General features: G+C 39.3%; 1 protein-coding gene across 2 annotated transcripts in view; it reads left to right on the forward strand.

The window, feature by feature from the left end:
- KDM1A (lysine demethylase 1A) overlaps positions 1-16143 on the forward strand; it is a 60764-nt gene that overhangs the window by 27813 nt on the left and 16808 nt on the right. For both annotated transcript variants that reach the window (XM_059376599.1, XM_059376600.1), the window contains 6 exons: positions 460-593; positions 4516-4594; positions 5162-5254; positions 6083-6189; positions 7904-7985; positions 9293-9387. In XM_059376599.1, coding sequence (XP_059232582.1) covers positions 460-593; positions 4516-4594; positions 5162-5254; positions 6083-6189; positions 7904-7985; positions 9293-9387 — 590 coding nt within the window. The remainder of the gene's footprint in view (positions 1-459; positions 594-4515; positions 4595-5161; positions 5255-6082; positions 6190-7903; positions 7986-9292; positions 9388-16143) is intronic.

Raw genomic sequence — 16143 nt, forward strand, 5'->3', positions numbered from 1 at the left:
CTCTCCAGGTTCCCTGCTGTAATCTTGAAAGAAGACATGTGGTTGTGTTTTTCATTCTGTAGTCTCTTTTGCTTTCCTTTTAGTATGTTTTCCTTTATTCTGGTTCCCTAGTTTTCAGATTTTGGGAACACCGTCAGTGATGCTAATTTTAATTAGATTATCTTCCAGTATTACAAAGCTGTTTTGTGGATGAAGAAAATGTGCTGCAAACTCTATTCTGTTTTCAGAGGTACATTGTTCTGCTCATTGGTAGAATGTAATTTTTGGAACATTATGCTCAAGAGTAAAGTAAATTCTAAAGATGTTTTGGCTTTTGAGCAAAAAATAAAAGATTTTTAAAGGAGGTGAGATTGCTCTGTGAATGAGGCAGAGCTTTACAGAGGTTCTTCAGGAGTTTCATTATCCCTGGTTTTGTATTCACTTGCACTTTTCCCAGAAGTCCTTTGCTTTCTTTGCTAGGTGTGGAGGGTGCAGCTTTCCAGAGTAGACTTCCTCACGACCGGATGACTTCTCAAGAAGCAGCCTGTTTTCCAGATATCATCAGTGGACCGCAGCAGACTCAGAAGGTTTTTCTGTTCATTCGAAACCGCACAGTAAGTTTCCATGTCAGCCTTTTTTCCATTTGGATTATTAAAAAGTGCATATTACTTTTATGGACAATAATGGCAAAAAAAGAAAGGGAAGAATTACAAAATTAGCTATAACATGTACCATTACCCAGAGATAACCATTGTTAAAAAAATTAGTTTTTTCCCTTCAGTTATTATTTTTTAAGATTTTATATATTTTGATAGACAGAGATCACAAGTAGGCAGAGAGGCAGGCAGAGAGAGAAGGGGAAGCAGGCTCCCTGCTGAGCAGAGAGCCCAATGTGGGGCTCCATCCCAGGACCCTGGGATCATGACCTGAGCCGAAGGCAGAGGCTTTAACTCACTGAGCCACCCAGGTACCCCCAGTTATTTTTTTTAATATGTATTTAATTTTTGTTTTTAAAAATTGAAATGCTGTTCCCATATATCCTTTGGATTCTTTTTGTTTTTCATAATCTCATAAACCCAAAGAATCTTCATTCAGACTTTTAATTTTTTAAGTAAACCAGGCCACATGTGGGGCTCAAACTCACAACCCTGAGATCAAGAGTTGCGTGCTCTACTGACTGAGCCAGCCAGGTGCCCTGAAACTTTTTTTTTTTTTTTTTTTTTTAAAGCAGAGGAAGGGCAGAGGGAGGAGGAGAGAAAGAATCTTAAGCAGGCTCCACACCCAGCGCAGAGCCAGATGTAGGGCTCAGTCTCACAACCCTGAGAGCCTGACCTGAGCTGAAACCAAGAGTCAGACACTTAATTGACTAATTGACGGAGCCACCCAGGTGCCTCCCCACACCCTGCCTCCCCCCCCCTTACGATTTCATTATTCTAGAGAGCGTGAATTGGGGGAGGAGCAGGGGGGAGAGAGGAGGGAAAGAATGTCAAGCAGACTCCACCCTGAGCCCATTGTGGGACTTAATCCATGACCCTGAGATCAGATCCTGAGCTAAAACCAAGAGTTTAGTGCTCAGTGACTGAACTGTGCCACCCCCTCCCCCCATGTTTTTCAAATTTTTAATAATCATTTTGTCTGTCTTTCCCAGGATAAGACAAACTCTTATTCTGTTCTGCTCCTCTGCTTCAACCTCCTCTTCTGGCTAAGTGCTTGATTTTAATGTCTGCATGATATTTTGTCTGATAGTTGGGTCATACTGTAAGTTAGGCATTTATATGTCCATTTGTGCTTTATTAAGCTCTGAACAGCTTTATACATCTTGACTATCTCTGGTTATTATTTCCTTATGACATACACACACACACACACACACACACGTGCATGTATGTATAAAAACCCAAATACAATACATACATATATATCAATTGATATAGATAAATGATAGATAGATGATAGATGGATATGGTCACATAGCTTCCCAGAGAAGACTGAATCAGTCAGCATCCCTATTGCTCTGTCCGTGCTTTGGTTGTTAAAACAATGATAATTTGTGCTGCTGTAATAGACTTAAAGTTTTTCATTTCTTTTCTATTTCCAAAAGACTGATTTTTTCCCCACATTTATTAGTCATTTTTTATGTCTTTGAATTTTTCTTTCATGGCCTTTATTCATCAAATTTTAAGCCACAGAGTAGAGGAAGACAAGATACTATTCAGAACATATTCAGTGTAGTCTAGGGTGATACAAAGTAAATTTATATTGTAATTTCGGCTACTTTGAGTATAGCTCAGATGTCATTTTAGCATGTCTGCTTTTAGCTACCACTAACTTCTTTACTTTGGCTATTAGTTTGCAAAACCCCTGCTGAATTTAGATTATTAGCTAGAGTGGGTGGTGGGTTATATTGGGTTTTCATAGTACAGAATAAACGGATTTTTGAATGAAGAAAAAACAGGGTGATTTTTTAAAAAGTGAATGGAAAATTTTTAATGTATATTTCTGACGCTTACTTGTCTTAGAATCAGCTTCTGTGTATAACATCAATATTTGTTTGATCTGAATGGATTTTTTAGGGGCAGCTGGCTGGCTCAGTCAGTAGAGCATGCAACTCTTGATCTCAGGATTTTGAGTTCAAGTCCCATGTTGAGTATAGAGCTTACTTAAAATTGATTGATTAAATTCTTTTAGAAGTGTATTTGTTGGGGCGCCTGGGTGGCTCAGTGGATTAAGCCGCTGCCTTCGGCTCAGGTCATGATCTCAGGGTCCTGGGATCGAGTCCCGCATCGGGCTCTCTGCTCAGCAGGGAGCTTGCTACTCTCTCTCTCTCTCTCTCTGGCTGCCTCTCTGTCTACTTGTGATTTCTCTCTGTCAAAATAAATAAATCTTTGAGAAAAAAAAAAAAAAAAAGAAAAAAAAATAGAAGTGTATTTGTTTAGATAAGGTCATTTTTTGTTTCATCTGAGAAAAGTTTTCACTCTTTACTTGAATTTGAGTGGTGGATTTACAGTGATGTCTGTTTTCTCTGATTTATATTCTGTGACCAAAATCTAGATTGGGAGAAGGAAGGACTGGCTCAGGTTAGAGTTGTGGGCCTCTAGCTGTAAAACTGAACATAAATCATTCTCTTACAAGAATTGTGTCCGTTCTTTTGCTTCCAGATTTTGAAACCACAACAACTTTAGGATTATTGAGCTAAAAACTATGACCTGCACTTTATTATTTTTTTATAGGATGGGCAGAGGAAGAAGGCTTGTATTGAGGGGTGAGGAGTTTGGGCCTAGTGTGTACTTGAGGAATTCCATTTTGCCCTGACAGTGGCCATAGAGAAAAGTAGAGGGTGCTTATGAATTTGGTCATATCTTTTTGTAATTGGGTTTATTTACACACAGCCACATGTCTTTGTTGACACTTGTCTATGGAGCAGTTAATTTTTAGCTAGGACTTAAATATAGTGGCATTTAGTTGGTCTGGCCTATTCAGTTTGAAGAGCATTTGTGTTAGAGCCTATTGATTGTACCATAATATTTTTCATTCCTTATCTTAATGCTTTTTCAGCAGTATTTGAAATAACTGACTACTTTCTTCTTAAACTCTTAAACTTCCCTTCCCTTAGCTTAAGATGGTATTCTTGTTCTTCTGCCTCCCTGGTGGTTGTCTTTTCTGACCGCTTTGTAGGCTTATCTCTATTTTTTTTTAAAGATTTTATTTATTTGACAGAAAGTGAGGGAGCATAAGCAGGGGGAGTGTCAGGCAGAGAGAACGGGAGAAGCAGGCTCCCTGCTGAGCAGGGAGCCCAATGTGAAGCTCGATCCCAGAACCCTGAGATCGTGACCTGAGCCAAAGGCAGACGCTTACCCAGCTGAGCCACCCAGGCGCCCCGGGCATTATGTGAACTGATTGGAATTCCTTAAGGCTCCTTATGGTCTTTTCCTCCCTCTGCTGTGTATTGTCCCAAGGAGGCCTCTTCTGCACTTCGGCTTCAGTTATCATCCATAAGCAAATGGCTCCAGACTTTTTTTTTCCCCTCAGAACCCTAGCTCTGTATCCAGATGCCAATCTTGCATCTCTTGGTTTTCTTGAAACTAAACCCACCTCTTCTTTCAGTGACCCTCATTTAGTGAATAGCATACCAACTCATTTAGCTGTGTAGGCTACAAACTGTGGACTTATCCTTGGGACCTGTTAACCTCCCTTCCATCTTTGCGTATCTAACTGATCATTTGATTTCGTGGATTTTTATCTACTCAGTATCTCTGGAGTCAAGTAACCCAGTTTAAATCCTAGTTGGTCCCTGCCAGCTGTATGATACTGGCAAGTTACTAGGGTTTTTTGGGTTTTGTTTTAGGCTATCTTCCAGCTTCTTCAGTTATTTACTCGTTTGACATGGTTTTGCGTTTCATCAGTTTGTCAGGAGTATAACCCTTTGCGTCAGTGAAAGGAAAGCCTGTAGTTGAGGCCTTCAAGTTGAAAAGATTTTAAAGTGGTCACGTGGTCTGCATCTTACTTGTGTAAAAAAAATTTGTCATTTAAATACAGTTGCAGTTGTGGTTGGATAATCCAAAGATTCAGCTGACCTTTGAGGCTACTCTTCAGCAATTAGAAGCGCCTTACAACAGTAAGTAGTGTTTTCTGTGGGACTGGTTTTGGCTCATGGTTCATTGATAATGAATTTTTTCAGTTCATGTTATCATCTTACTTTACCTTGTGCTATCCAGAAATAAGCCTTATAAAAAACTATTATGTGTCTTTGTAATTATTTTCTTGTTTTTTTAAGTTGTGAGTTCAGGAGATTGCTATACCAGGACTGTGTTCCGGCTTTAATCCCCGGGGTACTTTGTTGCCATTTGGCTGGCTGGCTGGCTTTCTCATTTTCCACTTACCACCCATAAAGTCTTGAGAAGTTTCTGCCAAAGTAACTGATTATAATACTGCTTTAAAAGGGGTTGGTTTTATCCTTTATTTCATCTGTAATGGAATGTCATTCTTAAAAACTCCCAATAGTCATTTGGGACTTCATCACAGACTAAAAGTTTTAGGAATCACCTTTCTAAAGGAGTCACATGATCTGAAGCTTATGGAAAATATGTATAGAATAATTTCATGACGGCAAAACAGAGTTAAGGAGCTTTCTGTTTAAATTGCTAAAAATATGAACATGTTTTAAAATTCCTCTGTTCTGTAGGTGATACTGTGCTTGTCCACCGAGTTCACAGTTACCTAGAGCGTCACGGTCTGATCAACTTCGGCATCTATAAGAGGATAAAACCCCTACCAAGTAAGGACCTGGCAGATGGACTTCATAGTTTTAACTTAGAGTTCTAGCACTCTCTCTTATTTTCAGGAGGCTCGTAGCATTTTATTTTGATTTCTAAGTCTAAATTTGGAGTCCGATATTCGCAAGCTTATCTCATTATATGTCAGATTTAAAGTAAAACCTCTTCGTAAATATGCATTGCCTGTGATTTCTGGTTTGATAAGTGTACTTTAGTAAAAGATACTGAATTTCCAATATAAAAAAAATTAGTCAGAAAACAGAATTTGTTAAAAACGAGAGAAGTCTGGTATGAAAGCAGAGATTTGAGGTTTTCTTTCATTGACCAGTTCTTTATCCTGTGAGGAATCCAGGAGTTAGGGGTATTTTGAGAAGTAGCACTTCTATTTGTTTTTAATTTATTTTTGATGCTTTAATAATTTTAATAGTTCTTTAGAAAGGGATAGTAAGGACAGCAGAAGTAGAGATTAAAGAAAATGGCTTTAAGAATAATTTGGCTGTCAGGTTGTCCTAGTAGAGCTATGAGATAAATGAAGAGACTCAGTCACAGATACCAAAGCACATGACCGCAGTGTAATGAGAAAGTAAATCTTTAAAGATAAAGGATTTCATTTATAGGTTTTTAACATTGAATTAAATTTTGTAAGCCTCAGTTATGTGCTAATTTGTATTTACGTAGTTTCTTTATTTGGAAAATAAGTGAGCTGTTTACTTTGTAACACATCATGACACATTGAGAACCTAGAGGTTTTCATGATGTAAAAAATGGTAAAACAAACTCTTAAAACCTAAAACAAAATACTGTAATTTTTGTTCGTTTTTTACTTTTAGCTAAAAAGACAGGAAAGGTAATTATTATAGGTTCTGGGGTCTCAGGCTTGGCAGCAGCTCGTCAATTACAAAGTTTCGGAATGGATGTCACACTTCTGGAAGCCAGGGTAAGAATTTTATATTGTATTTAGAAGCTGGACCTAATGGAAATAGGTTTTTATCAATGTAATAAGAAACTCTCTATTGCAAATTAATGAATCCTATAGCTTGAAATACACCAAACTGATTTGTATACTACTCAAAGTATTTTGGATAATGTTACTTATATTGGATAAAGCATTTTTGACAATGAAACTTTGGAAGGTGCTCAGTGAGTATTAAGAGTTTGTAAATGATCCCTATAGCCCTTTGATGGAGGTTATTGCTTCTTGCAGTTAATTTTCAAATTTGGGGCCTTCATGGACATGCCCTTTGTAGGTGGCAGTTATTTTTAGTGGTGGAACAGAGTGGATTGTATTCTCTTTTAGATAGTAAAAGAAAAGGAATGGTCTTGGGCAGCAGCCTTTTTTTTTAAGATTTTATTTATTTATTTGACAGAGAAAGAGATCACAAGTAGGCAGAGAGAGAGGGGGAAGCAGGCTCCCCGCTGAGCAGAGAGCCTGATGCGGGGCTCAATCCCAGGACCCTGGGACCATGACCTGAGCCGAAGGCAGAGGCTTAAACCACTGAGCCACCCAGGCGCCCCTAGCCATTTCTTAGTGCCTGATGCAGCCAAGATATGTTGGTTCCCTTATCATCAGTCCTTGAAAGAGAAATGGAAATTAAAGGAGGAAAGGGATGATGGCACAGAGTGGAGAAAAAGAACATCATGTTAAGTTGGTACTATTCAAATTATTTTCATGAGTGATTTTTGACATTTTGTATTCTTCCAGTGACTTATAGGCTTCCCTGGACTTAACAACATTTAAAAAACAACACTTCTCGGATAACCTAAACAATCTAAAATTTTTAGAGGCTTTCAGAATGTTTTGTGCAGTACTTCTAAGTTGCTTTTTTATAAATTGTAAATTTTAAAAATATTTTTTCAAATAAAGTATGGGAAATCAAAATAATTTTTAATATAATCTTGCTAAAAATATTTCGTAGGTAATTTAGGAAACGTGTGTGTTCTCTTATTCTGTGCACTAGCAATACAGTAATGAATAATGGGACCATTATGATCCCTACCCATGTGACTCTTAATCTACAGGTTTTTAGTTTTGTTTTTCTTTCATTTATTTGGAGTAGTGTCAAAATATCCATGACTAAAGTGTCACTACAGCTCAGTAATTTTTCCCCATATTTGAAAATCCCTAGTCAGCACAGATAAACTTGGGCCGGTTGAGGAATGAGAGATACTGTCAAAAGTTTATGCTCTGTACACACTCGGCCCCTGGGCATGGGGCTGCACTAGAGGACCATTTGTCAAGAAATCATCTGTCATTCACAGGTGACTTTGGGGATGGGGGCAAAAGTCAGAACATGGTGATAGAAAGATGGCATTAAGTGTTGCAATTCGTGAGCCGATATTTTCTATATGAGTGGCCCTTGCTCAGCCTGTACAGTAAATGGTATTAGAGACAGCTGAGTAGAGAGATAATAGTACCTGTGGCTAAATATGTCTGGTTGCCGAATTGTTTCCTATCTCCTATCACTTAATTCTGTGTCATTCATTACCCTACCACTCCCTCAAATAGTTGTTCCCACACTGCACACCAAATATACTCTAAACTATACTTTTCTTTTTAAATTATAAGAGACAGAGGCCTGGGGTGGTACATGCCAGGTTCTTATGGTTAAAATAAAATTGATGATTTTAGCCATTTAATTTCTAAAAAACAGGATCGAGTGGGTGGACGAGTTGCTACATTTCGCAAAGGAAACTATGTAGCTGATCTTGGAGCTATGGTAGTGACAGGTCTTGGTAAGTATTCCTTCGTTTTGTGCCATTATATGAGATTGTGATTAAGCTAATGTTTTAAAGCCATCAATGTGGTTTTAAAATAATTTGGTTTAAGATACTGTTCTTAGTAAGAGGTGAATTGACAAATACTGTCTTCCTGAAAAGATACATCAATATGTGCAAAACTTAAATTGTACAATGTTTTGACTTCTAGGAAATTATCCTTAGAAAATAGACGAGGTGGACCATGCTTTTAATTTTTAAATTTTATTTATTTTATGTTAAAAGATTTTATTTATTTGTTTGAGAGCACATGCAGGGATGCCTGCACGTGCACAAATGGGGAGGCGCAGAGGGGAGAGAGAATCTTAGGCAGACTCCGAGTTGAGCACAAAGTTCATCGCCGGGCTTTATTTCTTAACCTGGAGATCACTACCTGAGCCAAAACCAAGAGCCTGACGCTTACCAACTGAGCCACCCAGGTGCCCCTGGAGCTTTTTAACTGTGGCATGTAGCGAAACATTAGAACCTATGGTTCCAGTGATTATATTGTTATACAAAGAGAACCATACAGCCACTAAAAATTGTGTAGCTTTATATTAACATGAAATGATGGCCATGGTTTATTGCTAAGTTGAAAAAAGATGACAAGACAATACATGCGCTATGATCCTTTTGTGTGTGTGTGTGTGTGTGTGTGTGTGTCTGTCTATAATTTTATGCCTGTAAAATCTAGAAGGATCTATTATAAAATGTTTTGTTTTTTAAGATTGATTTGAGAGCGAGCGAGATAACAAGAAAAGCATGAGCGGGGAGGAGGAGAAGCAGGCTCCCCACTGAGCAGGAATCCCAACATGGGGGTCAGTCCTAGGACCCCTGGGCTTATGACCCTAGCCAAAGGCAGATGCCCAACTGACTGAGTCACCCATGTGCCCCTAGAATCTATAATAAAATGTTAACATGTGGGGTTATAGGTAATTTTTTGCTTCTTTATGCTTATCTTACATATTTAATATATTACATATTATTTTACTAAGCATTTTTTTACCTATAATTCACATACCCTAAACTTTGAGTATTTTAAATTTTGAGTAAAAATATTTTTGCTTTGGGGGTTGGGAGAAGGGGGGTGGGGTTATGGACATTGGGGAGGGTATGTGCTTTGGTGAGTGCTGTGAAGTGTGTAAACCTGGCGATTCACAGACCTGTACCCCTGGGGATAAAAATATATGTTTATAAAAAATAAAAAATTAAAAAAATATATTTTTGCTTTGATGTGTTCTCTTTTCATAGATATGTTGAATTTAATAGTTTGAGTTTTTTTTTAGGAGGGAATCCCATGGCTGTGGTCAGCAAACAAGTAAATATGGAATTGGCCAAGATCAAGCAAAAATGCCCACTTTATGAAGCCAATGGACAAGCTGTAAGTTGAGGACAAACAGAACTTTTCAAAATTTCTTTGGTTCAGTTGAAACAGCAATTTGGGGGGAATATGTGGATGAATATATACACATATCAGTAAGAACTGAGGGTAGAAATTATGTGAAGAGATTATTATTGCATATATACAAATTTAATTCCTGTTTAGGCATTTATTTATCTTTAGACACTTAATGAAGGCTATCTAGACAGTTGATTTTTTTTTTTTTTTTTTAAATATTTGGCTGCGGCCGCCTACTCGAAGAGACCTGTGGAATTGACACCTGATTCTTCATTTCTTTGTATTGTGCTTCCCATCCTGTGCTTTAGCTCTGTGTGCTCTTTATGACTTCAGTTTTGTGTGTGTAGGTTCAAGATTTTGATGAGCTAATAGCCAGATGATAATACTGAACCCAGATGTTTAGGTAGATGAAAGTATTTGTTGACCAGAGGCAGAGAAGTTTCCCACACTTAGTAGGCAGTAGCATGGCAGTGATGTTTGCTGTGGGAGAGTAAGTTTAGCAACAGCTATGTTGAGAGGCTTAGACTATGCAAGTCAGTCCTAATTTTGGGGGGTTGGGTGCAATTCAAAAGGTCATATTCAGAATTTTACCAACCTCCCCCTATCAGGAATGAGCAAGTTGACCATTCTCAGGATATAAACATATTACCATCTTTGTATTTTGAGGAAGGGAAGATTCAAGATGCATATGACAGTTTAGCTATTATTGCTAAAGGTGGTAAGATCCCAGCTCTTGAATTTAGTCTGCTATGTCCGATGGACATCCTCACTAAAGCCCTTAGACTTTGTGGGGTTCATACCAGAGGAGGACAGACTTAAGGGAATGCTTTGGCTCTTATCCTCCCCGTTCTGGATTCAAATTCCTCCCAGGGCTTGCTTTGGGGGTGGGACATCCTTCTGTCAGAGTAAACAAAATAGAAGGAACAAGAGAAAAAGGAAGAAGTAGAGCTTAACTCAACAATTCAATAAAATTTTGTTACTCTGCAAAGATCTGTAAAGGCTATAGAGATGAATAAGACAGTCCCTGCCATAGGAGACCCCCAGTCTAGTGGGACTTATACATAGATAATTTTTTCCCAACTTTTTATTATGGAAATTTTTAAATCTATACAAAAGTAGAAAGAATAGTGTAATAATGGACTTTGATTTATTCTAGTCTTGTTGCATCTATTCAGTCCCTTTGAGGTGTTTTTGGTCTGGAGTATTTTAAAGCAAATCACAGTCAACCAGCAGGTATTTATTAAATATGTGCTAAAATATAGGCATTGTTCTCAGCAATAACTATGTATTCCCTGCTCTCAAGGGTCTTAAATTCTAGTGACTCTAGATATCTTATGAACCCAAGAAGGTCAGGAATTACGGGATCATTAAATTCTGTGGTACACCCCCTACCCTAAAAAAACACATCCCAACCAGAAACCTACTACTCATCCATATACCAGAACACAAGGCAGATTTGCTAAGGGTTAGATAAAAGGATAAATTGCATTGGAAGAACCAGTGGGGCCAGGGAGAGAGAAAGAGTCAAGGTCTCTGAAAGTGGGAGGGGCAAGAGCACGGAGAGATTTGGTGGGCAAGAGCATTTGTGAAGGTGGCCTAAGACTTAATGTGGTTGTGGAGGAAGGTTTCAGACTTGAGAGAAGTCTGTGAAGGAGGGTGGGGTCAGAGTGGCGGGACTGAGATGCAGACTGCTGTGGAGGGTGAAGGATGTTGCTCACTAGGCTGACGTGTAGGCTGGGACCTCCGAGGGTTGAGAGCAAGAGAAGTAACGTGACCAGATGGGTGTTTCAGGTAGGCAGGCGGAACTGTATAGAACTGCACTGGAGCAAGGCCTTTGAAGTGGGTATTACGGTAGTCCAAGGCCTCTGAAGTGGGTATTACGGTAGTCCAAGGCCTCTGAAATGGGTATTACGGTAGTCCTCAAGAAGTAACGGAATCTAAGCCAAAGGATATCACTGATCATTGAGACACTGTCTTTTTCTTCAGACTTTCCTGAATATAGAACAGGTTTATTTAGTCTAACAGTAAAAAGTTCTTTTCTAATAGAAATATCCAGAGGAATTGTCTCTTCCTTTCTTGGTATTAGAGGAACTTTTAACACATTTTTAAAATGTTCGTTTCTAAATAATATACCAGTAATCTCAAGTGTAGCCCGCAACCAGCTGCTAATTCATGAACTAACTGCTGGTTACCAGTACGGGATGAGATAAATACATAGTTTGTGCCAGAATGTAAAATTAACTACATCATCAATCACGGCTAGTTCAAATGATGACTTGGGGAAGTGGGGATGCATAGCAAGACTTGAGTAAAAGAAGTGATGCTCCAGTTATTATCTGGCATAAGCTCCTCTCACCAGGACCAGCCCTTTGAGTAGCACTGTAGGAAACCTCTGTTGAGGTGGTGTGCGGTTTTCAGCATTTTATATACGCAGGAGTATTTTTCCAGGTGAAATTTGCAGTTGTCCCTCAACTCTGATCTTTACAAGAGGAGGTCTCTAAGTCAGTTTGTTTGTATTTGGTGCCATAGCCAAGTGGTGAGGAGGATTCTTCAAGCACTCTCAAATTTAGGAGAAGATTTGTCACAGCTTTGAGTTCTGTTTACCTTAAGTTAATCAAACAGAAGAAGTCATGTTAATGTTTCTATAGTCTAGTTCAGAGTAGAAATGGACAACTCTTAACCAGTAGATTGGCTTTTGGCTTATAGGACAAGAACTAAAAGCTTACCGTTCCATTAATTTTGTTTATAATTACAAATATGTTTCTTCACTTTGGAAACCTGAGGACTAAGTATGTAGGTTAGTTACTTCATTCTCTGATTTCGCAGGGGAAGCATCTAAAGCTCAGACAGGGTCACTCCAGTCAGTAATTTGTAGAGCCCGGAATACATTGCCTGCTAGCCCAGATCGGGTTCCCTGACAGACACACGTTTTTTTTTTTTGTTTTTTTTGTTTTTTTTAATTAATTTATTATTTTTTTAAGATTTTATTTATTAATTTGACAGAGAGAAATCACAAGTAGACAGAGAGGCAGCCAGAGAGAGAGAGAGAGAGGGAAGCAGGCTCCCCGCTGAGCAGAGAGCCCGATGCGGGACTCGATCCCAGGACCCTGAGATCATGACCTGAGCCGAAGGCAGCGGCTTAACCCACTGAGCCACCCAGGCGCCCCCAGACACACGTTTTATTGTGCTTTGCTTTATTGCATTTTGCAGAAATTGGTCCCTGCCTTTTTATACAAATGAAAGATCTGTGGCAGCCCTGCATAGAGCCAAGTTTCTCAGCACCATTTTTCCAACAGTATTTGCTCACTTAGAGTCTCTGTGTCACATTTTGGTAATTCTCACAATATTTCAGATTTTTTCATTATTACTTATTATGGTAATACGTCATCAGTGATTCAACTTACTGAGAGCTTGGCTGATAGCATTTTTTACTTTACTTCAGGCATGTACATTGTTTTTTAGACATAGTACTGTTGCACACTTAGACTACAGTACAGTATAAACATAACTTCTATATGCACCGGAAAACCAGAAAATCCATTTGACTGACTTTATTACGGTGTTCTGGAACCAGACTGCAGTATCTCTGAGATGTGCCGGCCCTTGTGCTACATATCTGGCGACATTTCAGAGAAGATGGGGACTGGAGTCAGTGCATTCAATCCTGCTGCCTGTGTGACTTCATCAGCTGAGTCTCCTTCTCCAAGAGCTTTCTTTTCATAGTTACTCTAAGGAGGCAACAAGCCCGGCCCCCCGCCCTGTCCCCACAGAGTGGACATTCACTCAGTCATTGATTTTTCTTTAATCAACTGTTGAATGAAATGGGATTGTCTTCCTCCATTCTTCGTGCACGGCCTCGGTGCAAAAGAGGGTGATTCGATGGTTCTGTTGTTAGTACACAGAAATCAGTTCCCTCATCTTGCACAAAGTCAGCAGTTAAACCAGAGTGACAAATACCATTTGTAATACTGTCTTTAGGACCTGTCACCAAACCTAGTCATTTGGCTGGTACACACACAAAAATTGCACAGCAAGTGATTTTTGTTCTGTTACCTTGTTATTGTTTTAAACACAATCAAAAGAATCCCTGGATGAGTTCCCTTCCTTATTCTCCAGCCCTGCGCTGGCAGGTAGAATGTTGAGCTTCTGTGTTTGTTTTTGACAGAAGGTGCTTTTATGGCTCCAGATGACTAGAACAAGGGCTTTCTTATTTGGTTCTAATATAGGATGTCCCTATAAATAGAGGTTATCTTCTAAACCTGTAAAAGCAGAGCTAACACAGCAGCTGCCCTCAGACTGACCTGCTGGAGTTATACTCTGAACTCTGCAGTGATCAGCTTTAACTGGAAATGGAGATAGTTGGGAAATAGGGTAATTCATATTTCAGGACTATTTTGGGAGTCATCAGTGAGGAGGCTGAAAAATGGATTGGCGAGGAGATGGGGTAAGTGTTGTCAGCGTATCTCCTAGACAGCTAGTAACTCGGGGGCTTTAAATTCTAGTTTTGTTTTGGCTTTTTTGAGTAATGAAACAGCATCTTAATCAAATTACTTCAGTCCTGTAGTATTTTGCATTATAAAATCTCTGGTCTCCATTGAGGGGAGGGAGTTGGGTTTTTTGTTTTTTTGGGTTTTTTTGTAGTCTTTGTTTTGTTTTTTTACCACATGAGGCACAAAGGCTCAGTAACAACTTGGAGAAAACAGATCCTGATTTTCTTCTTGGGAATAGCTCATCTGTTATGAGGAAGAAAGAACACTTGAAAGGTAAAGAGTGCCTTTCAAGTAATCGGCCTTTTACGAAGGCCGTTAATGGGTACACTCCATACCTACCTCAGTTCAGCAGGTTGTCATTTGCACTCATATGGAGTGGCTCTTAGGTTAGTTACACTTTTGACACAGGCCTGCTGGCCCTTTCCGTTTTCCTATTCTTTTGTGGAAACAGTTTTGGTGGTTTTTTTTTTGTTGTTGTTGTTGTTGTTGTTTTTAAGATTTTATTTATTTGAGTGCGAGTGTATGGGCTTTGGAGGGGGAAGGAGAGGGAGAAGCAGACGCCCCGCTGAATAGGGACCCCCCCTCCTGCCGATGTGAGGCTTCATCCCAGGACCCTGAGATTATGACCTGAACCAAAGGCAGAAGCTTAACCTACTGAGCCACCCAGGCACCCCGAGTTTTGGTATTTTAAAGGTTGTTTTTCTCTACCTTTTAAAATCTTCCAATCCCTGCTTTTTATCAATGTAAAAATACTGTGACTTCTGTGTTCCTAAAGTTGCAAAATAGTACTTTACTTTCAAATATAATTATAATGCTGACTTTGCTTTTCTAAACTTTACTAATTTATTCATTCATAAGAATTTACAGAGCACCTCTGCTGTGCGCTAGAAACTGCTAGAGTGAACTCCTTGGACATGCGTGTGCTGTCTCCACTCAGCATAGTTACTGCTTTAGAGAACTCTGTTATTTATATCCCCTAAAAGATTCTAATGAAATGAGAAAGTGGGGGTGGACAACTGTCTCCATTTATGAAGTCACAATGAATTTTATTTGGATTAAGGATATACCTGTTGTCCTTTTTCTGCCTTTAAGGATAATCGCCTATCTCATTTCCTTTATTTGAGAAACTGAATCAGAGACTTCCGATGTAAATTTTTCTTCCAGGTTTTACCAAAGGAACTAAATTTTTTTTTTTTTTTAATTTTACTTTTTTATTTGACAGAGACAGAGATAGAAAGCACACAAGCAGGGGGAGTGGCAGGCAGATGACATGAGCTGAAGGCAGACGCTTAACAACTGAGCTACCCAGGCACCCCCCAAAGGAACTAATCTTAATCTTTCGTTTTATCATAATTCTAGAAGTGCATGGGAGGGGGAGAGATAGATTTATTGTAGCTTCTGTTGGCCAGATTTGGCCATTACAGCTGTTTTTCATTGCATAACTCTTCCTGAGGCTTTCTCTGGCTAAATTTCCAGCCTTTGGGTGCCCGGAACCTAGCTGCACCTAACTCCCTTTTGCTGTGCTGCTGGAGAGCTTATGCACACTGGAAGCAAGAGAAATGGACAGGGTTTTGAAGACTTAAAGGGTTTGTGATGATAGAATGTAACCAGAGGTAGAACTGAGGAGAGCTGTCCTTCCTCTGAGATGACTTCCTGTAGGATTAGGACCCTGTCCAGAAAATCACTTGGCTCTCCCTAAATTTATTCTGCGTGGGCTACATACCCAGGCTGCTGTTCCCCGCCCATGCTCAGGGATGCTCCATGTCCTCTCTACAGGACCAGAGCACTTAGCATTGTACCTGTTTAGAGCAGTGGGACATGCCAGATTCTTAGTTTGAAGCAACTGTTCGGAGTCTTTCATAGAGAAATAAATGGCTTTGAAAAGTCATAATCAAAATTTGTTTCAAAAAAGGTCTGTTTCAGTGATATCCTTTTTGTGAGTCTTTGCTAGAGAACAACATTAAAGATACTTTCCCTTCTTAGTTTGCTGTTCTGTTCTCAGGACGCCATAGAAACCCAGCTGCCAGAAGACTTGCTGGTTAGCCCCGGTAGTCGTTTGCTGAATTCCTTTCTCAGGATGCCGTTTGAGAAGCTAGCATAGAATAGTCAGGTAAAAGTGAAAATTATTGCGGCTTGTGTTTAAAGATTGCCAATATTTCGGCTCCTTTCCGTAATTATTTATGGAACTAACAGTTGAGGGGTTCTCACCAAGGGGAGGGCAGTGACCTGAAACAGGTACTTAAGAAGT

The sequence above is a fragment of the Mustela nigripes genome, chromosome 14 (genome assembly GCF_022355385.1).
Source record: "Mustela nigripes isolate SB6536 chromosome 14, MUSNIG.SB6536, whole genome shotgun sequence".
NCBI classification, from domain to species: domain Eukaryota; kingdom Metazoa; phylum Chordata; class Mammalia; order Carnivora; family Mustelidae; genus Mustela; species Mustela nigripes.